At 34.4% G+C, this 25,053-nt stretch overlaps 1 protein-coding gene across 6 annotated transcripts in view; it reads left to right on the forward strand.

The window, feature by feature from the left end:
- The first annotated feature begins 2,166 nt into the window (after window positions 1–2,166).
- Window positions 2,167–25,053, forward strand: part of LOC100366925 (elongator complex protein 6-like) — a 42,700-nt gene continuing 19,813 nt past the window's right edge. For 5 of the 6 annotated variants that reach the window (XM_002737439.4, XM_085508066.1, XM_085508068.1 and 2 more), the window contains exons 1-2: window positions 2,167–2,324; window positions 24,754–24,832. In XM_002737439.4, the coding sequence (XP_002737485.2) occupies window positions 2,271–2,324; window positions 24,754–24,832 (133 nt within the window). In that variant the 5' untranslated portion in view covers window positions 2,167–2,270. The remainder of the gene's footprint in view (window positions 2,325–24,753; window positions 24,833–25,053) is intronic. The other variant, XM_085508069.1, reaches the window with a different exon arrangement.

Here is a 25,053-nt window from a genome sequence, read left to right on the forward strand (position 1 = left end):
TCGTGTAAACTTGGTTTAATTTGTTAGTGGAAAATGTTGTGCAGGAGGCTGATATCATGTGGTCTAAGCTGGCAGAATTGTACACTGATAAAATCTGAAAGATTAATCGCCAGACGGATATGAGTCAACCTTACATCCCGTCACGTGGGCACAAATCACTCCATCCATTCTCTTATTTATTTATTTTTTGTTTTTGTTTGTTATTTTCGTAAATCGGTTCTTTTGGCTGGATAGTTAATTTAAGTAGATAAGACAACGGAAAGAATGATATAAAAAAAACTTAATAATAACAGGTAACAGAAAATAATTAGTCGTAAATAAACAATAAAAAATATGAAAATAATACTAATTATTAATATGCACTCAACAGACTTGTTTAAACAATCCTTGCCTATGGAAAAATTACATCACAAAATGTGTAAGTACCTACTACAAGTAAACTGTAAAGCCACAAACTTGGCATGTTTACTTGAACTGGGATCTTCCCACTTATCATCTCAAGCATCAAACGTATGATTAATTACTGGCTGAAAATAAAACATATGGATGAAAACACTCTGATCTCTGAGGCCTACAAACTTGGACAAAGAAAACGTCAGTAATTGGACCACAGGCATAAAAAAAATTACTGAACCTTTTAGAAATTAGTGATGTTTGCGAAAAAAAACTGTATTATCCCATTAGCTACAAAAAAACTAAAAAATATGTTTGAGAAACACTGCACGGAAACAATGCATAATGACAATAAAGGCACTAATCACAAAAATAAACTTCGTACCTACAGACAGCTGAAAACTGATTTTGCACTTGAAAAATACCTTGAAATTATTAAAAACCCCATCCACAGATCATCTATGACTAAACTGAGGATAAGTGCCCACATACTTCAGATTGAAGTTGGGCGATATCACAACATAGATATCTCAAATAGAACATGCCCTGTCCGTGACTCCAATGAAATTGAAGATGAAGAACACTTCCTCTTCAATTGTAACCAGTACAAATTTGAAAGAGATGCTTTGTTTGAAAACGTAAACTTATCCGGTAATCTGAAAGCACTTCTCAATAAAAAAAATTCTGAAACCGTCCAAGCAATTGCCAAGTTTATCAGCGACTGTTTCACTAAAAGAGAGAATTTCATGAAAAGCAATTTACCAGCTGCCTCAAAATAACACCAAAAAATATTTATATAATAATATTTTCACAGTATTACTATTTATTTCTTTTTTATTATTATTATTACTTATGTATTATATTTTTCCTTATATCCTTATTGTATTCTAATCTAGATCCCAGAAGGGATACGATATCAATAAAGGTTGTTACACATACTAATTGGACTCTATACCTACGTCAGATTTTAATCAGACTGAAATGTATACTTGTCAAATCACTGACATTTCTTATCAGTTGTTTACCGCCACTGTCCGTATGTGTGCCAAAATATGCTATTATTAGTGTCAGTGCGTGATTCGCAGTGATTCGCCTTACAATTGATAAGCACTTATCGATTGCGGAAACTAAAATATGTCTGTGGTCTATATACACGTACAACAGTTACGTTGGATGTAGTTTTTGAGTGTGTGTTACGGAGTCACTAAAAACCCGGATAAAAGCCCACGTTATAATTCATTGTTCGTAACTCAGACTACTATAGACAAACTAGCAACGCGGCTTTTCCTTTGGTCAAATGCGTGCCAAGTTTGTTTAGGGCACGGTTACGTAACCGTGTTTAGGGCTTAATTTTTTAATTCAATAAACAACCGATCGAACTAACGCGACTATAACGTAGTAACGCGATGTCCTTTATTATTTCATCAAATAACGCGAGATAGTGCGAGATGTACACAGTGAGTAGTATTAGTTGGGTCGTAGTCCATTTTGTTTTTTCTTGGTTAAATAATCTCGACAAATGCGACAAAACATATGCAAGTTATTTTTGTGTTTATTCTTTATATTTATGTAATTATGAAACAAACAAGAATAGAGATAGCTAAAATTTGTGCGTCATTAAATTATCAGCTTCCTACTGAATATTCAACCACTTATCCAACTCCACCCGTCCTCTGAAAGTACATTATCCAAACGAGTACTTTGTCCCACAATGCTTTGCGGCAGCATATTTTTTCTGTTGCAGTATGAGGGCGCTTATTACTTATATCCAAAATGGCAGCCTCCGTAGAATGAGTTCGGTCTACTTCAATATTCCTGTGCTATGGTCGTAAGTTTGATTGCCACCGAATGGAGATCACTACTAGCCCTTCGTCAACATGTTTACTGAACTGAATGCCTTGTTAGACTGCATTCCTAGTCGACCACCCAAGGTAATTTACATTGTAAACCTTATTCCCGTGTGTCGGACGTTACCCAACCTTGCTGCAGTTTAGCAGCTCTTATTGGCCGCTTAAGCTATTTTGATATTACGTTGCGGCCATAGAGCTGCAGATCGCGTCCATTGAGAACCGCACAGTTCGCCGCCCCGGAATCCCGGGGCGCACGCTATTTTTGATGTTATCGAACGATTTCAATGAAATTTAAAACGAATAAAAGTTATCCTTGCAAACACAAACATCTTAGGTATCTACTGACCGAAAATGAAGGACTATTTCTTCTTGAAAAGTATATATTTCTGTGTATAATTAGACCGAACGTAATTTAATCGATTGAACGACGGATTTCAAGATGACCTCTGTCATGTGACCTGAACACATGACAATGACGTAGTATGCGCAGTTGACATTTTAACTGAAAATTGAGAATGGCAGGTTCTGCAAGGTGTATGGAAAACGAAGACCCTGGAAAACGAAGACCTAAGACCCTGGAAAACGAAGACCCTGGCCCTGGAAAACGAAGACCCCGGAATGTTCCTATGACGCCAATGATACACGAATTCGCCCAATATCGGGCATTTACTTTCATTGTGAACTCGTTAACTAACTTCCCGTACGAATTTCATTGGGAAATATTCATAATAAATTATTTTCATACACATTTGCGGATATAATCAATGTAAAACCCAGTAGTATGCCTAATTTCATCATGGTTTCGTTTAATATATAGCGGTGTCTGAACGAACCGACCCCGTTTTGATGTTCAAAGTACTAACAACACTGTGTGGAATTTTAGAACTATCCCACATGCGGTTCAGACGCTATTTCAAATTGAAGTTTCAAAAAAGTGCTTCAAAAGAAACTGAGATAATGGCCAGTTTGCATAATCGGCACGTCGTTGTGGGAACATGCCAAATTGCGGTCACTTTCACAGTCGCTGTTACAATATTTACCAGCTCACATGATAACTATGACATTATGAAGGATAACTGACAAATTAGATAAATGTACGGATAATATGAGAATAGTCGCACTTGAAAGTGCGTTCCGAGAAGTATCATTTAGCGGCACTCTGAATGTTCCCGTTATGTTTACATAATCAGCGCATGAACAAACAGGGGGCGGTACTTGCATAAATTATATGTTGTGCGAAAGTGACCTCGAAGCCAGGGTACAACGCATTTACATTCTCATCCATAATATCGAAGACACTGCTCCAAATCGGAAAATTTATTGGGTTATTTATATTACAACTAGTGTTACAAAACCGCGGTAAACTGTGCACAAAATCACAACACGCGACCCCTACCACCGGAAATAGTACTGTTATGAAACTTTTGACTCTTATTTAATTTACATATCATCTGTCAATCAGGAACCGCTAAGTGGCGTGAATATGCAAATCATCCCTCAAACATAAACAAAACGTAAGCAAGTTTAACTGTGTTTTAAAGTTGGTTTTAATGATTATTTTTAAATTATTTTTAACAAAATATAGATATGAAACCCATCGTACAGGAAAGCCAAAAAAAGCAAAAACGGTCAAAAATGAGAAAAAAACTGCATTTTATCCTTAAATGTCTTTGGTTGTCTGTATGAAATTGTAATCTATAAATAAAGTGCGTGATTAAACTTTGTAACTATACATGCGAATATATTCAAAGTGCAAGTACTTCTAATAAGCACCAAATACCAGTATACGTATTGGAACCGGGAAGGTGATTCTATTGTCTTCGAGGGGCTACAATTGAATTACATCCTCGTGTTGGATTATATATGTGTGTAATGAAATTAAGTATATCACGTTATTGAACGAGTTCGCAATTAAATTAAGTACATCACGCTATTATATGAGTTCGCAATTATGCATGTCGTTATAATACGAGTACGTAAATAAATCATTACGTACTCACCATAATTAAATGAGGTCGGGATGGAATTGCAAATTCAATCATGTGTCAGTAAAGTTAACTTCGTAGTTCCATTGGACACGTTTTAATCAGTAACGTTACAATATGCATTTTTATTCTGACATAATTTATTCATGCCATTTAATGACCATGACCAATAGCGACATAATTCCATGCGATCGGGGTGTACGTAATTTCATTTGGTAACTATTTAATAACGTCACGCAATTTATTTAAGAACTCATTTAATAATATGACGTGATTGATTAGATTTAACAGAACCATGCACGCAACGTAACTGATCGAAAAATAATTTACATATGTTACATATGTTTAGTAAAATGCAATTATACATATACGTATTATTTCGCATTCAATATACGCACGTTGTGAGTTCACAACGAAAATAAGTACTTCACGTTGTAATTTCACAATTAAAAGTAGTTAGTTTAATTTATTATGAAGAATTTCGTACGGGAAGTTAGTTCACAATTAAAATAAATGCCCGATATTGGGCGAATTCGTGTATCATTTGCGTCATAGGAACATTCCAGGGTCTTCGTTTTCCATGGTCTTCATTTTCCAGAGTCTTCGTTTTCCAGGGTCTTCGTTTTCCATACAATGTAATTTCACAATTAAAAGTAGTTAATTTAATTTATTATGAAGAATTTCGTACGGGAAGTTAGTTTACAATGAAAGTAAATGCCCAATATTGGACGAATTCGTGTATCATTGGCGTCATAGGAACATTCCAGGGTCTTCGTTTTCCATGGTCTTCGTTTTCCAGGGTCTTCGCTTCTTCGTTTTCCAGGGTCTTAGGTCTTCGGTCTTCGTTTTCCATACACTCGGTTCTTACATTCATTGTGGAGATGAGTTCCAGAAGAAAGTTAAAGGGTATCGCAGGCAATCCATTGCATCTAGACTTAAAACCTCAGAAACTGTTGACAATGCATTAGTGAATGTTCTAAAGCTGAAACCCATTACCCCGTTGGCTTGTTGTCTCCTTCCGCATAATATTGAGGAGCATTGGTGGTAAAATATACATCATACTTTTGCCATACCCTGTTGGTAATATGGCCAATGTGTGTATATTATTTAAAATACAAGTAGTACCTTCTACTTGTTGAGCTTTTAGGTCAAATTTTAAAATATCTTTCAGATTCTTGTCAAAAGACTCAACAATTTTGTCTTTTGTGAATTCCATGCTGTCTGCTCCTGTCACTTGTAACACTCTTTGGCAAGTTACAAGATTATTTTTAGATTTTTCACAATATATAAATAAAACTGCTTGAAAAAAATATTTTTAATAATACATGTACTTTATTTGATTTTTTCAATAAAAGATGAGTCACTTAATGGTGAAATGAAATTAAAATTATAACAAGCAGCCTCTCGGCTGAGATAGCTCCGCTGTTAGCAATGCACATTTCAATTAAAGAACAGAAGATATCATTAGAAAATGAACAATATGAATAGTATCAAAGCAATGGGACTTGCTGTTTTCAACAAGAATTTAAAAATATCATTTTTGACCATAAATGATTGTGGTTTTTAACAAGAAGTTGAAAATATCACTTTTTACCAAAAATCACAAAAATATTCACCAAAATTAGAGAATTGAAGATATCATTACAAAATGAACAAATCTGAGAATGGTCCACATGTAGTACCTATATATGTAATATCAAAGCAATTGGACTTGCGGTTTCTAACAAGAAGTTGAAAATATCACTTTTTACCAAAAATGACAAAAATATTCACCAAAATTAGAGAATTGAAGATATGATCATGAAATGAACAAATCTGAGAGAGGTCTACCCAAGGTACATATACACCAAGTATCAAAGCATTCAGACTTGTAGTTTTCAAGAAGAAGTCGAAAATGTAAAACATTGACACGGACGACGGACACCGGACGACGGATGACGGACGACGACAGACAATCACTCATATGATAAGCTCCGCTCGACAAAGTCGACAGCGGAGCTAAAAAGCCGTCTGCCGTTGTTTCGTCACATGAAGCGCTGTCCCAGACAGGCGCCGATGGCCGTCCGCTGTAGTCACGTGATTACACTCGTCACTGAAAGAGCCAAGTCACGTGATAGAGGTCAGCTTCGAAATGGCGGCGTTCAATCGGAGGTTCCACTTCGGCACAGTTTTAACGTGAAATAGTCTCATTTACACGGGCAAATTTGCTTAAAGCTTGCTGTAATCAGTAACAGATATATTTGTGAGAACATATTTGTCTATTTTTTCCTGCAAGTCGAGGTAATTTTATTAAAATCACAATTTTAATGATACATAACTGGCATATTGAAAAATCTGTGCATTTCTTTAGGGAAGGGAACTGCAGCTCTCTGGTCGCCCCGCAACGTATACCACGACCAAGAGAGCTGCATAAACTGCAGCAATACCCAACCTTGCACATATGACAGTCCCTCTATGTGTTGGGAAACGTCCGAAACAACGTGTATATACACTGGACTACTTACTAGTTGACAGTAGCCGCCATATTCACATGTTCATGTGTAGCACTCTGCAGTAGTACCGAAAAATACGATCTCCGGAGAGTGGTGCTTATTTGCTATAGAAAGATACATAGTGTATACACCATCCCTCAACACCGAGGGACGGTGGTGTATATCACTATAGGCACGGTTCTAGAAGTCGTACCTACACACGAATTGATGACGTCACAAACCTTCAATTGGGGTAGTTTGCTCGGTATATACGAATTGGTATATACAAATTACAATAAAGATACTTAAGACATTAAACACAAGGTGAAACAAATCACGTGACAATATAATGATAACTGTAATAAATCCTAGCCTAATAGTTGAACAGAATAATCATATAGTCAGTCGGGTCACGCCAAGGGTCACGCACTTCATTGCAAAATGGCCGTGTGGTTGAAACTGGGTCATGGCGTGATGGTGAGGAAGACATCATTAAACACTAACAAAATCACAATAAAACGGTGAAGTGGTTGCATATTACGGCGTAGCCAACATGGGAAATAAAAAAACGCCCAATACAAACGACATGGGTTCGAATCCCACTACATACACACTCACCGGAACGAAAGCAATCAGAAACCAACAATCGTTTTGGCTTTCCCGTTCAACTCATCGGAACATTGAAGTAGTTAGCAAAATGAACACCACTCAACGACCAACTTCGTGGCGTGGTACACAAGTGTGCCATCGAGATAAAACAAAATTTGCTTGAAAAGTCAGTGGGTTCGAGTCCCGCTCAAAACTACCGTAAAAACGTAAATCAAATAAACTAAAATCCCTCAAACCGTAACAGGTAAACAAAGAACGTCGCGAAAAATAATAAACCCCACGTAACTCCACGCAAAACTGAATGAATAAATAATAATAATAATATAACTTGCGTCTTAAACTGGAAGATGCGCAATTTGTTCAACAGTTTCCAGATTGTGACAAGAGATAAACAAGACCCAAGTCAAGGTAAGTTTTGTTAAAGTGTCGATGGTGTTCCCTATATTACGAAAACAATTCAGGCAACAGACGAATATCTTCTGTGGTGTTGTGGAATTTATACTGTGTCTGCGGAATTGTTGATTGAGGGTTCGAAGTCAGCAGTTAACATTTTGTTAGAAAGTTTCACAATTAAATCAAATATCCAATGATACCAGTATATTTATTTCATTATTTTAACAACTTGCAATGGTGGAAGTTGACCAAACACGAGTTTTCACACCTAAATAAGTATCAAATATTTGTCCACACATTTATTCTCTCAATTTAACAACTTGCAATTGTGGGAATTAATCAAACGTGAGTTGTTTACACCAAAATAAGTTTCAAATATTTGTCCACACATTTATTCTCTCAATTTAACAACTTGCAATTGTGGGAATTAATCAAACGCGAGTTGTTTACACCAAAATAAGTTTCAAATATTTGTCCACACATTTATTCTCTCAATTTAACAACTTGTAATGGTGTAAAATAATTGATCGAGAATTGTTTACACCAAAATAAGTATTAAATATTTGTTGAGACATTTATTGTCTCAATTTAACAACTTGTAATTGTGGGAATTAATCAAACGTGACTTGTTTACACCCAAATAAGTTTCAAATATTTGTCCACACATTTATTCTATCAATTTAACAACTTGTAATGGTAGAAATTAATTAAACGTGCATTGTCTACACCAAAATAAGTCTCAAATATATGTCCACTTGTTTATTTTCACAATTTAACCACTTGTTAATGGTGGAAATTAATTAAACGTGACTTGTCTACACCAAAATAAGTCTCAAATATATGTCCACTTATTTATTTTCACAATTTAACCACTTGTTAATGGTGGAAATTAATTAAACGTGACTTGTCTACACCAAAATAAGTCTCAAATATATGTCCACTTATTTATTTTCACAATTTAACCACTTGTTAATGGTGGAAATTAATTAAACGTGACTTGTCTACACCAAAATAAGTCTCAAATATATGTCCACTTATTTATTTTCACAATTTAATCATTTGTTAATAGTGGAAATTAATAAGTTGTTTAAGTAGTTGACACCAATTCAACTTAAAGCGAACCTAAATGCGGCCTTAATTTATAGTTGTGTATATTCTAAACTGTATTTGAAATAATATTGCAGTGGTTTAATTTTGTTTTAATTATAACTGTAGCTTGGATAGGCATTTGAAGTGCTTACAATTAAACACCATGGAGGCCATTCATGAAGGGGAATAAATAACGAACGAACATATTTAACATCCGGGTACTTTTCAAAGCTATGACGTTTTAGTATCTGATCGCTTTCGTATACGCCATTGTACATAGCCGTTCATGCTGCCAAGCATTGTGTACTACTAGTATAAACTCAACTTTTATATGCACAATGTGCTTTTTAAAACGTGGGTTAGAGCATTATGCGTTTGAACCACAATATTCTGAGAGTGAAAGCCCAATTGCGTTAAAGTACCGTACTTCCCCCGATCGTAAGTCCCTCTCGAGTATGAAGCCCATTCCTATTTTTGACTCCCATGTGCGAAGCACAAAATGGGAGTCTTTGCAGTTAGTGTGTCTGTATGTGTGTATGTGTGTATGTGTGTATGTGTGTGTGTGTGTATGTGTGTATGTGTGTATGTGTGTATGTGTGTCCGACTGTTCCACTGCTATCTCAAGAACCATACATTGGTTTTTGATGAAACTTGGTGCATAGATGCTCTGGGCCAATGCGCAGATTTGATTAGGTTTTGGTAAAAATCCATGCTCGTTAATTACCTAATTTGCATGATAATTAGCTAATTTTTAGCTGTTCTATGACTGTTCCACTGATATCTAAAGAACCACTCATTGGATTTTGATGAAACTTGGTACATAGATGCTCTGAACATATGCGCAGATTTGATTAATTTTTGGTAAAAATCCGTGCATATTAATTACCTAATTTGCATGATAATTAGCTATTTTTTAGTGGTTCCATGACTGTTCCACTGATATCTAAACAACCACTCATTGGATTTTGATGAAACTTGGTACATAGATGCTCTGAACTAATGCTAGGTTCTGATTAGTTTTTGGTAATAATCCGTGGATACTAATTACCTAATTTGCATAATGATTAGTCAATTTTCGGTTTTTCCACTGATATCTCAAGTACTAATCATCACATTTCAATGAAACTTGGTACATAGATGTCATACGACACTGCACAGACCTGATAGTTTTTATGGTAATATCAGTACATATTAATTACCTAATTTGCATAATTAATTAATTTTCAGCATTTGATATAAGTAGTTAGCATTACATTTCAATGAAACTTGGTACTTACATACTCAAGGACTATGCAGAGATTGATTGTTTTCGATAAATATTTGTGCATATTAATCACCTAATTTGCATAATTAGTTAATTTTCAGCTTTTCCACGGGTATCTCAAGTACTAATCATCGCATTTCAATGAAACTTGGTACATAGATCCTTTAGGACTATGCAGAGACCTGATTAGTTTTAGGGTAAATAATTGTGCATATTAATTACCTAATTTGCATAATTAATTTTCAGCTTTTCTACTGATATCTAAAGTACTAATCATCATATTTCAATGAATCTAGAATTATGCAGACCCAATTAGTTTCCGGTAAATATTTGTGCATATTAATCACCTAATTTGCATAATTAACCAACTTTCACACTGATATCTCAGGTACTATACATCACATATCAATGAATGTACATGGATGCTGTAGGACAATAGACAGACCTGAATAATTGTGGGTTAAAATCTGTACATATTAATTACCTAATTTGCATAATTAACCAATTTTAATCTTTCACACTGATATCTAAAGTACCGTAAAAACTCCAAAATTTCGACTGGTTTTAAATAATTTGTGTTAGAAATGTGACGTGTTTTTAGAGTCAAAATTAAGGTGCATTTTCGGACGGTCGAATTTTTCAGAATAGAAATCAGCAAAAAAAAATGGGGATGATAGACAGTGTGCTTCATTAGTTTTTAAAAAATGCAATGTCCGTCAATTGACGTAAACTTCCTCATGTTTCACGGTAAAAGCAAAGGTCGTGGCCGAGTTGTAACTCAAAATCTAAACAAAGTCATCAATCAGTGAGTATTATGACAAGCAAAACAAAACATCAAGACGCGGAGAAGAGGTCAGCACAAAACTAATAGGTCAAAAGACAAAGCTGTCTCGCACTACCTAGGAAAACTTGTGAATGTTCGAAGTACAGGTACCCATTGGACAAAAGATACATGGAAGTTTAGCAAACGATCTCCCCGACCCAGTGCAATGTATCCGGTTAGAATCAAAGCTCACGTGTCCCTTATTTGAGCACCGTACCGGTGATTTGAGGGACCAAATTCTGCCGTAAATTCGCCCTTGGATTAAAAAATATAATGGGATTTAAGAAAATAAAATGGGACTTTTAAGGTGTATTTTGGCGTCATTTTTCGGACATTTCAATCAATCCTGCCGGCTAAAATAGAGTCTAAGTTTTACCGTAGTCATTGACGTCTGTCTATTCAAGAGTACACGTGTATGATTTTTATCGTGACTAGCGTGAGCGGGTAAGCTTCCTTTCGAGAATGAGCTGTTATCACTGTGAACAATGTTAAATTATTCTTCAGATGACCAGTTTATTTTTTAAAAACAACTAATTTTTTTATTTAAAAAAAATCATGCCGTTTTCGCATCATCCAGCTTTTTGATTGGTTAATTAGCGATTTGACCTATTTGACCTAAGAGAACATGGCGGATATCCTACAGCATCAAACGTTTATACGAGACCGGAATCATTCGCTTACGATGAAACTAAGTTGACTTTTATTTGTATTTCATAACCATTCAACAAATTTATTTTGTGTACATTATTATAATCACTACTGAGTACAGTAATAATCAACAATTCAGAAACGCAGCATGCCGAGATTTTTGTGTTCGTTTTTATTTGAAACTTCGTTTATTTAGAATATATTTTCGTTACCAATAAAATAAAAATCTGTCAGTCAATCAGAAACCCGGATTCATGCCTTTGAGGAAGGTCCCGTTTGAACGCTCACATCGGTTTTTTTTTCGTTTGGGGGAAAACTAAAACTGGTCGCAATTTTCGAATAAGAATGAGTCGGCAATTTTTAGTGGAGTCGAAAATTTGGAGGTAAATAAAACACCGAAACCCGGCAAATAAATAGGCGGTCAAATTTTTAGAGGGGTCGAAATTTTGGAGTTTTCGCGGTGTTAATTATTCCATTTCAATGAAGCTTAGTACAAAGATGCTCTAGGACAATGTACAAACCTAATTAGTTTGGGGTAAAAATCTGTTCATATTAATTCCCTAATAAGCATAATAATTCATAATTTTTTGGTTCTGTTACATTGCGCAGACCTCATTAGTTTTACACTCAAATCTGGTCATATTAATTTTCTGATTTGCATAATTAGTTTTCAGCTAAGTAATTTTGAATTATATTTAATGTGTCTCCAATACTCTCAGCACATGGGAGTTCTTTCTAAGCTTTCTTTGATTTTACTTGGTATTTATAGAGTTGAGAGCATTCACGATTATAATATGCGTGTAAAAGGTGGGTTTCATTTCATAATAATCGTGATTGGCATGGTAGTTTGGTTCATGCTTTTAGCTTTATGAGAAAACTCGCATTAATTTCAGAGTGCATGGCAAACGTACACAACGTGGTTCGCATGTTTTCTGTTCTGTCATTTACTCAGGATGAACCCCGATGTTGCAATTCCGGAGTAATCCCTATTTCTTTGAGTAGTAGCTTTCGAAAAGCCAAAAATGTGATCGTTAAGTCGTGTACCTGGTTATTGGGCATGGTTTACTTTGAGAACGATGTGACATGTTGGCGACCGAGAAAGGTGTTTAAATTCTTCCTCCACACTCAGTTTACCCACGGTTACTATTAACCGTCATTTATATTTCGGAAATTGCGAATCGCCAGTTTTTAGGGAAAAATCATCGTTTTTTCGTTGCAATCAGTGCTACAATTCGCATTTTAACATTGCGGTAATTCACTTCCGCATTGCGTTAAAAAATCATCGTCAATAATCGGAAAATGTCATCATTACGACACATCATTTTGATTGGTTAATGAAATACATGACCTGTTATGTCAAAGGAAGTTGTTCCAGGTCAAATCGTGCTGAAAAACCTCATGGTGGAAAATTGCTTTGCGTCGAGAGTTTGCGTACGATCGAAAACATACCAAAACGAAGATAATGATAAATGCCTTCGTCCACTGTTTCCTCACAGACCCTACCCGTTATTTCACTGTAAATTCAGACGGTATGTAAATCGTATTGTAATAAAATGTGTGTGTTTTATGAACATGTTTGTTTCTTCATTGTAAGTGTCGTTCAAATCAATGACTCATTTTAAAAAAAATAAGTATTATTTTCCCGAGCCCGGCGTGGTGAACGAATAACTTTTTTGGATAATCGTTCGTTGTTAGCAAGATGGTTACAGTGTTTAACCCCAAAACAAAATCATTTTTTCTGAGTTGGTCCTCGGGTACAAGCTCATCCCTTACTTTTCCCTTGCGTGTTCATGCCTCCGGGCTTATGATCAGGGAAGTACGGTGTACTGTGAAGATTCAGATCAGTCCAGTGTGAGTGATGAGAGTATATCGTCGACGATGCCCCTTGTTCGGATGATAGTTGTATTTTAAATTACACGGAAGTCTGTGAACAATCTGCTTAGTGTTCCTGTGACACTTGTCCCATGATTTGCCAGTGCAGCCCTGTGAATACATGGATGAAAATGTTTCTACCATCACCCTACGAACTCAAGATTGCATACTCCAGCATCTATACTTTGAATAATTTGCACGCCGCACAGTGCGGTACTGGAAACAGCATTTATTAGACAGTTAGACAAAAAACAAAACAAAATGCCTGTCTCGATCAATCGCACATCCATAATGTTTGTATGTTGATACGCTTGTAAATAACATTAACGTAAAAGTCGAAACAACCTAGACTAGAAGTCAATTCACCAGTCCAGCCAACTATGACTCCCTAAGTTGCTTATATTTAATCAGATACTATTTCGTCATCATGCTTTGTTACCTTACCTGTTTATACCTCATGAGGGCGTTTTTTATGGCAAGATGGCGCGAACGGAAGTTTATGGTTTCTCATATTTAAATCATCATAACTCTGAAGATAATCATTTTTTTTTATTTTTTTTTTCAAATTTATAATCAATATACATAACTTGATAAATACAAACACCAAAATAGGCCCTATTTAGTTCCCTTTAACTGCAGACAGTGCACTACAGAGTATCAGTATTGAGCTACAATTATTAACAGGAACGTGTCTTGGCATTAGGGTTAGGGTCAGGTCAGGATCGGCAACGGAATTATTAACAGGAGCGTGTCTTAGCATTAGGGTTAGGGTCAGGTCAGGTATGGGCAACGGATTTATTAACAGGAACGTGTCTTGGCATTAGGGTTAGGGTCAGATCAGGTATGGGCAACAGAATTATTAACAGGAACTTGTCTTGGTATTAGGGTTAGGGTCAGGTCAGGTATGGGCAACGCAAATGGAAACACCCAATTGGAAAGATGTACACTAATGGTTATGGCATGTATATAGTTTACATAAGTAAAAACACCAAAATGGCAATTTTTGGGACAATTGCAACTTAATAATAGAAATATGTTGTATTTATATATATACACATATATATACACACTATATAGTTTCATCAAATGCATACACAACCAGTCAATCCATCGTGGTCCTGTGGGTCAGTTGTCCACATAGTGATCAGGAGGACCCGGGTTCAGTTCCCATGCCTGCCCGACTTTTCGACCAAAACTTGTACAATTTTTTAATGCAAGTGAAAGACATTAAAAACATAAACAGCAGCTTCAGTCTATCAAGAACTCAAGTCAGAAAAACAGAACACAAAAATACTACCTCACATGGAAGCAAGTCAAAGCCGGCAAATCATCCAAGTACGAACACAGATGACAGCTGCCAGTCACATGCAACAACAGAAACGAAGATCAGTGATGCTCTCCAAATGGGTCCCTTCTTTTGTATTGACCCCCTAAGGATTGCTAATTCCCCCTTTCTAACTCTTGCCCCCAAAATTTATATATCGCCCCTTTTAGAATGTATTGACCCACAAATTAATGAATATTCATGAGCACAGAAATTGCTATGTCATGAATAAATTAGCATAATTTAAAAACAAATTGCATAAAATATAGGTACGTCTTCTGGAGTCCTGTCTCACTATATGTGCTAGCAACTTACAAACAATAATATGTCGCAGACGGTAACAAGTCAACTCGCACCAAAACAACCTCGCATCAAACCAACTCGCACCAGACCAACTCACATCAGACCAACTTGCATCAATGCCAACTCAAAATGTTGACGATGTGATGACCAACAGGGTGGCATACTCCTTGCCCAATGGTAAAACCAGCCACAGAAAAATAGGCATAGGCATGGTGAAATGAGTAATTTTCGGATGGTAAAAATATTATTTGACATAGAGTTGATTGTCAGTGCGAGTAGCACTTGCGCAAAATTGTGCTAGATCTTGTGGTTAAATGGTACTAGGTCTTGTGGTAAAATGGTGCTAGATCTAGTGGTGAAATGGTACTTGATCTTTTGCTGAAATTGTGTTGGTTCTAGTGAGAAAATGTACATAATGCGAGGGGCATCGTTATCGCATTGTCATCGTCAACGATGTATTGTGTTATTGTACATTGTAGCACTACGTAATTATTGCCGGATAAATGTTGCTGTTGATCTGCAGCGGCTCGGGAATAGATTTTGATTGGTTAATGTTAATGAGCTGCGCCATCTACGCCCAACCAGGTCAACGGTCTTTTAATCTTATGCTCTGGGAAAGTTGCTTGTTGACGTCGTTCAATTCATCGCGCAGTTGCTTTGAGTGCAATGTGTCGAGCTAAACTTTGCTCTGGGCGACTTTCTGTATTGTTTTGAGGGCTGCATAGGATTCAAGTTGAGAAGGTATTGGTGTGAGCTCTGAATTGCGTGTGAAATCTATGATAAAGGCGGTCGATCGTAGCATGCACCGGCTGGTTTGTATTTTCCTGATCGTAGCATTGAAGTCCAATTACAACATGTTAGTTGTAACAGCAACAGCTACATCGGCGACTGACTAACTATATCCCCTATTTGACTAATTGTCCCAGAAACGTAAAAAGTGTTGTTGGTACTATTACTAGCGCTTGATTGATCCTGATTTTTAGCAGCTTAAATCATGGAACCCTCACGATTAAAATAACGGAGCAATCATATTGTATTTATTCGCCCATCATTGTCACATATGACTGATGACAGAAACACATTCAGGCTGTCGCATATTTTAATATTACGAAACTTTTCAAGAACTCGTTTCTTACTGATTTAAATATGTAATGTGACTATTTGACTCTTTGCCATCAGGAAGAACACTTTCATCCAGTCGGTGCGATCCTCAGGGTAGATAATAATAATAACTTTATTGCCTCTGTGTAAAAAGTGTTTTAGAATAATAAACAGGATATATGTAAAAATATTATAAAAAAAACAAAGAACGTAACTAGTATTTAAATGTTAAATAAATCTTTGTGTTGTGTAAATATAATTAACAAGTTCTATAATTATGTCTGGATCTTTGCTTGAGAGTATATATGTGAACTGTATATTTTTATTTTTGGATGAAGTTTTTCCTATGTGTGTTATATTTTGGGTAATTTAATAGAAAATGTTCTTCATCTTCAATTGAATTTACAGCCAAAACAAAGTCAGCTTGGACGTTCAGTTGTGAGACATGACAAAATTAACGCAGCCAGTGATACATTTCAAGAATTACTTATTCATTTTCAAATAAACTGTACTTTTGAGCAATATAAGGATATCGACTTAACAAAGTTGTAAGTCACAGTTTAATTTTCAAGAAAATCATCGTTGTATTTTAGTAGATAGTGTACATTTTGGCAGTATTATAGTGCTTTTGTCATAGGTTCCTGTGGCAGAGATAATATATCATATCTTAAATTGTTGGCTGGTGACATAGGCGGAAAAATTATAAATTGTGAATAATGGGGTACTTTTTTTTCTCAATTATTTCAAAAATATGGGTTTTAAGAAGTGGCAAAAAATTAAATTATTCTTTATGGAATCTATGGAATTGTTCTAGAAATAATGATTTTTGAAAGATATTAGGACAAGTTTCTCAAAATAAGTCACTGTAACACACAAAAGAAATACCTTCACAATTTTATACAATAAACCAATGAACATTTTAATGCGATTTATGACCAACTTTCTCACAAATTATGAGTAGGCTCTTACCTTACGACTTGCTTCCTAAAGCAACAATAAATTTGAAAGAAAAATTAGCATATCCATAAGATTGATGATATGTCCATGTGTATTTACTGGTAACATGAATTTAAAATCGATTAGATACTATCTTGACATCAATACCTCTTAAATAATGTCACTCTATCTTTCTCTTCTTTTTTCCTAGATGTACATTGTACCACTTTGGTTGTACTGCCCTAGTTGTAGCATACTTATTCCATTTCATGTTAAGTAATTGAATATATATTGTTAAGACCAAACATAAAAAACTCGAGGTCAAACACCTTGCCACACAAAAACATGTATATTTTTCTTAGTTTGTTTATTTACTATTTTTAGATGTTCCATGACTGTTTCACTGATATCTAAAGAATCACTCATTAGACTTTGATGAAACTTGGTGCATGGATGCATAATTAGTAAATTATTGGCTTTTTCACTTAAAATTAATGTACTAATCATTATGTTTAAATAAAACTTGGTACATGGATGATCTAGGACAATGCACAAACCTTATTGTTTTTATATTAAAATCTGTGCATAATTACTTGATTTTCATAATAATTAGTCTAGCTTTGCCATCAATATCTCAAGTACTCAAGCAAGAATCATCTCAATAAATCTTGGTACATAAATACTCTAAATAATTACAATGATCTAATGTATATACATCGATAATACCTAATTTGCATAATAATTTGCTAAATTTAAGCATTTTCAACAGATTTAAATGAAACTTGGAACATGGATGCCCTGGGATATTGTACGTACCAGTACCTGATTAGTTTTTGATTGATGTCCAGTGCATATTAATTATCTAATTTGCATATTAATTAGAAAATTTTTAGCTTTTTTTCAAGTACCATTCAACAGATTTTAATGAAACATGGTAGGTTTTGATGCTCTAAAAATAATGCACAAACCTGATTAGTTTTTGGCTGTGATCAATATGATATGACTGATGTTTCTGATGACTATATATGGTCATGTGTCAATAATATGCATAACTGTAATATCTTAAGTACTGTTGCAGATAGGAACATGCAACTGGTGCAATAATTTTGTTTTCTGACAAAATATCTGACCAAATATCAAGTCATCATATATGGTCATTATTTCATTAAATGTTTATAATAGCTACATGGAAATACCCTGATCGTTGCTTGCAGTTATACATGCATTTTGACTCCCATGATGAAACTTTGTACATAGATGCTCTGAACTAATGCTAGGTTTTGATTAGTTTTGTGTAAAAATCTGTGCATATTAATTACCTAATTTGCATAATGATTGGTCAATTTTCGTACAAATCATCACATTTCAATGGAACTTGGTACATAAATGTTATAGGACACTGCACAGACCTGATAGTTTTAGGGTAATATCAGTATATATTAATTACCTAATTTGCATAATTAATTAATTTTCAGCTTTTCACATTTTAAGTAGTAATCATTACATTTCACATGAAACTTGATACATAGATACTCAAGGACTATGCAGAGATTAATTGTTTTCAGATAAATATTTGTGCATAGTTAATTTTCAGCTTTTCCACAGATATCTCAAAGACTAATCATCACATTTCAATGAAACTTGGCACATAGATCCTCTAGGAATATGCAGAGACCTGATTAGTTTTGGGTAAAAGTTTGTGTACATTAATCACCTAATTTGCATAATTGCTTGATATTCAGCTTTCTCATTTACATGTATATCACAAGTTATATCACTTATATATGCAAGTACTAATTACTCCATTTCAATGAAACTTTGTACTTAGATAGTCTGTATGTACTCTAACACAATATGACAATCTAATTAGTTTTGGGTTCATGTACATTCATAATAATTGCCTAATTTGCGTAATAATTAACTTTTCAGCTTTCCACTAATTTAATCATCACATTATAATGAAAATTTTTACATATACAGACCTAAATCTATGTATAATAATTGCTAAATTTGTATAATATTTCTTTTGGTAATCCACAGACATAATTCGTTTAATGTTGAAAACATGCATATTGATTATCTATTATTAGCCTATTTTTGATGAGTTGAAACAAAAAAAATTGCAATAACGATAAAGCTTAAAACAAAAGATATATTGCTATACCCATCGACTCGCCTATTGACTTACATGAGCCTGCTGCACTATTTAGGAACTTTTCTACAATTCATGATATTGTATTAATAGCCCACGTGCTTATGTCAATGACAGCAAAAGAAAAAATATTTAAATCATTCATTATACATTAATAGTTTATATGCATTTCTACTGGAGATACACTTTTATTAGGGCAAATACCATTTTCTAAGAAAATAAGATTATAACATTTTGTGTAGTACCATGTATTAATTCTTTCCCTGCAATGTGTATTTTTAGCCCCTGGGAGAACATGGTCCGGGGTCTTTAATAGATTGGATCATAGGTTTATAAACCGATTTTTAAAAACTTTGTATATATTTGATACTGGATGATATACTTATGCTCAATTTTTTTTATCAGGTTAAAAATAACTAACCCCTACTGGTGATCATTTTGCTTTGAAGCCATATTATTGATTGACTTGTCCATCGCTGTCCACATCAACTTTTTACTTTTTGGACTTCTTCTTGAAAGTCTGATATGTACCTTAAATTTGTTTATTTCATGATGATATTTATTTTTTTTCAAAAATGTTTTTGTGCCAGGCAAAAGTTCAAGACATTGAATATCACTGTTTTCTCTTCTGACTTTTTTGTGGATGTGTAAATTGCAAGTGCTGACACATAGTGATGATATATTTGATTCCTTAACTTTTTAATTTTTAGTAAAAAGTGATATTTTTTCAACTTCTTGTTGAAAACCGCAAGTCAGATTGCTTTGATATTATACATATAGGTACTACAGGTGGGCTTCTCTCAGATTTGTTCATTTAGTGATGAAATCTTGAGTTCTTTAATTGAAAGAGCAGAGCTATCACAGTTGAGAGACTCCTTGTTTCTTGACTTTAATGTTGTCATACATCATCCCATACTTCAGGTCTATATGTCCATGCATGTATTGTTTGTTAGGCATTGTTTAAATAAAAATAGTTTAAAAACAAAAAATTGAGTGTGGTTTGTAATTAAACTTAATTTCAGTATGTACCTCGAACTGAATGTCCACACACACAAACAAATCATTCAGTTTAATGAAGAGCCTTCATGACAGAAGCACAAAAGAATGTTTGCCATTTAAGTTTGGACCATCAACACTTAATTATTTGTTAATACTCCAAATTAAAAATGTGTGTCAGGGGTCAAATATTTGACATTGTTGCTAGTGTATATATTTATTTGATGTCAGTGTGTGTTACTTCATATTTTCAACCATTTTTTTGTGATCCACAAGTGCAAGATTAAAGTTCAGCAATGAAGTTTTACACTACAGAACATACATGCAATCATGCATATAGAAACATTATCATTCAGGAAACTAATGTGTCACATTGGTTAATATATCTGCCCAATCATTTCATACAGAAACCTTGGTTAAGTAAATTTTAGACTCATCCATTCGACCCCCAATTTGTTTTATTTTGGGTGTACGGATCACTAGCTTCAATCTGTTCAACCATATGAAAAGATGAATTTGCCAAAATCCAGTTCAACTTCGTTCAACCTGTTCAACCAAATGAAAAGATGAATTTCACAAAATCCAGTTCAGCTTCGTTCAACCTCGTTCAACCTCGTTCAACCACGTTCAACCTGTTCAACCAAATGAAAAGATGAATTTGACAAAATCCAGTTCAGCTTCGTTCAACCACGTTCAACCTGTTCAACCTAATGCAAAGATGAATTTCACAAAATCCAGTTCAGCTTCATTCAACCTCGTTTAACCACGTTCAACCTGTTCAACCAAATGAATATACAATGCCTGTGATGCTATTGTTAGATACTAGTAGTCACTACAAGTGGTATTGGCTGATGACAAACACAGTCCCCAAATTAATGCAAACACTGAAAAGTACTTGTAGTTGGGGAATGCCAAGCAATTGTGGACATATATTGTAAAAGTTGTGAGATGTACCGATATATCATTTTTAAAGAACGATAAAAAAGAATTTTGCATCTCCTTGGTATTTATCAAATTTGGGAACAATGAAATACCTGAACACAGGTTTATTGGCAATAAGTATGTTCACGGTTAGTAACCGTGGTCTGTTGTCATTCATAACGATCCTTTTTGAGTTGCTTGATTTTTTATTTGTCAATGTTGTGATGGGGTGAGTGTGGATATGCCATAGTTTAGAGCAAATTTCTGCTTTTTGCAAGCTGAGATTTGCGTGCGTGAATCCACAGTTACCATTGGCTGGTGATGCCCTCAAAAGTCGGCATCATGGCAACCAGCTAACAGGTGTTTTTTTTACTTTTGCTGTGTCCACAATGACTAATTTTTGCTGGGTTTAAATTTCGCTGATTCAGCATTTCAGGGATATTCAGTGGGAATTAAATTCATAGTTTTAACATTTAGATAATGTGTTCTATGCTCAATTTTACATATTCACTGGGTTTTAATTTAGCACATTTTCCAGTCAGCTAATTAACCCTTTTACAGTAGATTACATTAAAGCCAGCCATTGTTTCCATGTTTTGAGCCTTGGGTCACACATGCATGAGTTCCTGTTCAGAGAATCAACATGTTTTTACCGATGATATCTATACTTCTATGATTATTTCAACGCCGATATGTCCATTCTTATTTTAACGAAATATTAAACTTATCACTACTGGTTCATAATTTGTATCGATCTCATTTAACTTCATACTAGTTAAAATTGTTATTCTATTCACCCGTAAACATACTCCTTCTTCCCGGTTAGGCAATGGTAGACGTTTCTAATCTATGTTTCCTGATGCATGTCATTTGTTTTTTCAGATAGGATTCAAAATGGCTGACTGGCGGCAATTTTGTTTAAATGAATGCGCTTCTAGAGCCATATCTCCATGATATGCTTTGACTGATTATGTTCAAATTTTTATATATTCGTTTTACATCATGTTATAGATATATAGATGTATTCAAAATGGCCGACTGGTGGCAATTTTGTTTAAATTAATGCTGTTCCAAAGCAATACTTCTCAATATGGACAAGTACTCGTTTGACGGATACAAAATGTCAATCATTTTAATGTTAAAAATCATCATATTCAAGCATCATTTTCTGGATTCATATTCCTGACATGGTTATATTCCAACTATATTACTACATGTATAAACAAAACTATATATCATAAATTTGATAACTAACGGGGACTATGCCATGCATGGCTTGTTATTATTCATTTAAGTGTGTATATCAATAAGTTCTTGATTGTTCATGATCGTGATTAATATTCCAAATTCGATAGAAATGCATTTCTTTGCCTGAAATCGCCAGTCTGTTTTCTTTGAGAATTATACAAAGGAATGGGCTGATATACAAGCATGATAAGTACCGCCCGCTTTTTGGACCTCGCCCGGGAAAATTAGTGGCTTCAAGTTCATTAAAATTCACAGATCCCACGGTGCCATGCCCGCCAATCACCAATGATATTTAAAACCTTTTTTCCTTTAATGTGAGTAAATCCAACACACACAAATGCTTAGAAATATGATCTTGGTTCGAGTTGGCAGTGATGCGTGTTGACTCTGGTGCGAGCTGGTCTGATGCTAGTTCGTTTTGGTGCAAGTTGGATCAAAATCGACACAGACAGTGGCTGGTGAGTGAGCGCAGCTGAGCAGTTATCAACTAAAAAATTTACTGACATACCCATGGAACATTGAAGTGCCTAAGCTACAGACATCAAGACTTGAATGGGATTCAACTCCTAGGGTGCTAGTATTTAGATTTCTGCAATATTTTTTCTATATATATATATTTTAAAATGTTGTCTGTGGCCACTCTGGCTGTCCTCACTGGCTGTCCTCACTATATTTAACTATAAAAATAACAAATAAATATTAATTAATGCAGTTAAACTTGGTTATGTTGTCATGTTCGTCAAACTAATGTGGGGTTACAAGATACCGTATGTACACACATTGCATGTGTGGTATTTGTATTCAATACAGGATCCATACAATTATATGTTTGCATACAGTGTGATCCAAACATAACTTAACAATTACCTGGCTTCAAGCTAACTTTGGTTGCTTTGAAAACTACTAAATATCTAAATTATGTCTAGTAATCTGTCTATGTATCTTATCAGTAACATAGGTGTACTACGTAGAATAAGTTGAAATTAATAATAACATTGATACAAGCTTTAAAAATTACAAGTTTTTATAAAAGGTCAGAACTAGTTGATAGCCGGACTGAAAGTTAATTTACACTCAGACTATACTGTATTTGAGTGCGAATGTTTCATGGTTTACTTCCAATCCACCAATTCGGTATCATCCAAAGAAAATTTGTCTCACAAAATTAAAAATATATATATATCATATAGAGAGGCTTATTAAACTGATTTAACATGTACATCCATGACAGTACTGCGAATGTTCCATAAGATCTAAATGTGTGACCTAAAATACGACTTCTGTGATGGAAAAATGAGACATGATCTCTTTATTATGCATAAAATCCTGTACAACATTGTTGGAAATTTGTCATACTGTCGTTTAGACATTTTCTATTAATTGTAAGTTTTTTTATTTCAATGTATGAGAGTATTATACCATCGTGGGCACACTAATTTTATGGGTAACTCATAATCTGATTTATTATATAGGAAATGTGAAACTCAAACCAGATATTGAATATGTGGATCACTCGTACACTCTCACAAAAAGTAAAACTATTATCCTAAATTCTGTTAAATTACATTAAATTCAATTAGATAAAATTAGATCAAATTACAATTCTATATAGAAAAACAATTCAATTACAACTTAAACTCAATAACTATAAGAGTGCAATTTAATTGTAGTTTAACTAGTTATTTTTAGCTTCGCTGTCGACTTTGTCGAGCAGAGCTTATCATACATGTATGAGTGATTGTCCAGCGGTGTCTGTCGTCCGTTGTCTGTGTCAATGTTTTACTTTTTCGACTTCTTGAATGCTTTGATACTTGGTGTATATGTACCTTGGGTAAACCTCCTTAGATTTGTTCATTTCATGATGATATCTTAAATTTTCTAATTTTGATGAATATTTTTGTTATTTTTGGTAAAAAGTGATATTTTTGACTTCTTATTGAAAACTACAAGCCTGAATGCTTTGATACTTGGTGTATATGTACCTTGGGTAAACCTCCTTAGATTTGTTCATTTCGTGATGATATCTTAAATTTTCTAATTTTGATGAATATTTTTGTTATTTTTGGTAAAAAGTGATATTTTTGACTTCTTATTGAAAACAGCAAGTCCGATTGCTTTGATACTATACATGTGGTTCATTTTTTATTGATATTTTCTGTTCTTCAATTGCAATGTGCATTGCTAACAGCAGAGCTATCTCAGCCGACAGGCTGCTTGTTAAATAACTAAAATTCAACTTATACTAAAGTGAAATTTAATGTTCTCTGTTTTACAGACAAACTCTTAAGTGTGGTTTTCAAATACTTGTACATTGTATATGTTAAAAATAATAATAATGCTCATGTTTACCATTTGTGTATATTCTGCTCACTCAGGGACAGTTTATATTGCTTTCTGACAATCTAACAGATGGTACATTTATTCTCCACCATTATATCTCCTTGTTTCTTAAAGGTAAGGTCACTTTATGCTTTCTTATAAATCTATATATATAGATATATACTGTAAAACATGTCTTTTTCGCGAGCATGTCTTTTTGCAAATTTAGCGAGAGAACTGATTCGCTAATTCAAGATGTCGCTAATGACGTTATTATAAATTCAAAATGGCCACCAAACAAAGAAATCAACAATGACAAGAGAGATTCGCTATTAAAATCAACATTTCGCTATTAC

This window comes from Saccoglossus kowalevskii, chromosome 14, assembly GCF_978046115.1.
Source record: "Saccoglossus kowalevskii chromosome 14, keSacKowa6.1, whole genome shotgun sequence".
In the NCBI taxonomy this organism is placed as follows: Eukaryota; Metazoa; Hemichordata; class Enteropneusta; family Harrimaniidae; genus Saccoglossus; species Saccoglossus kowalevskii.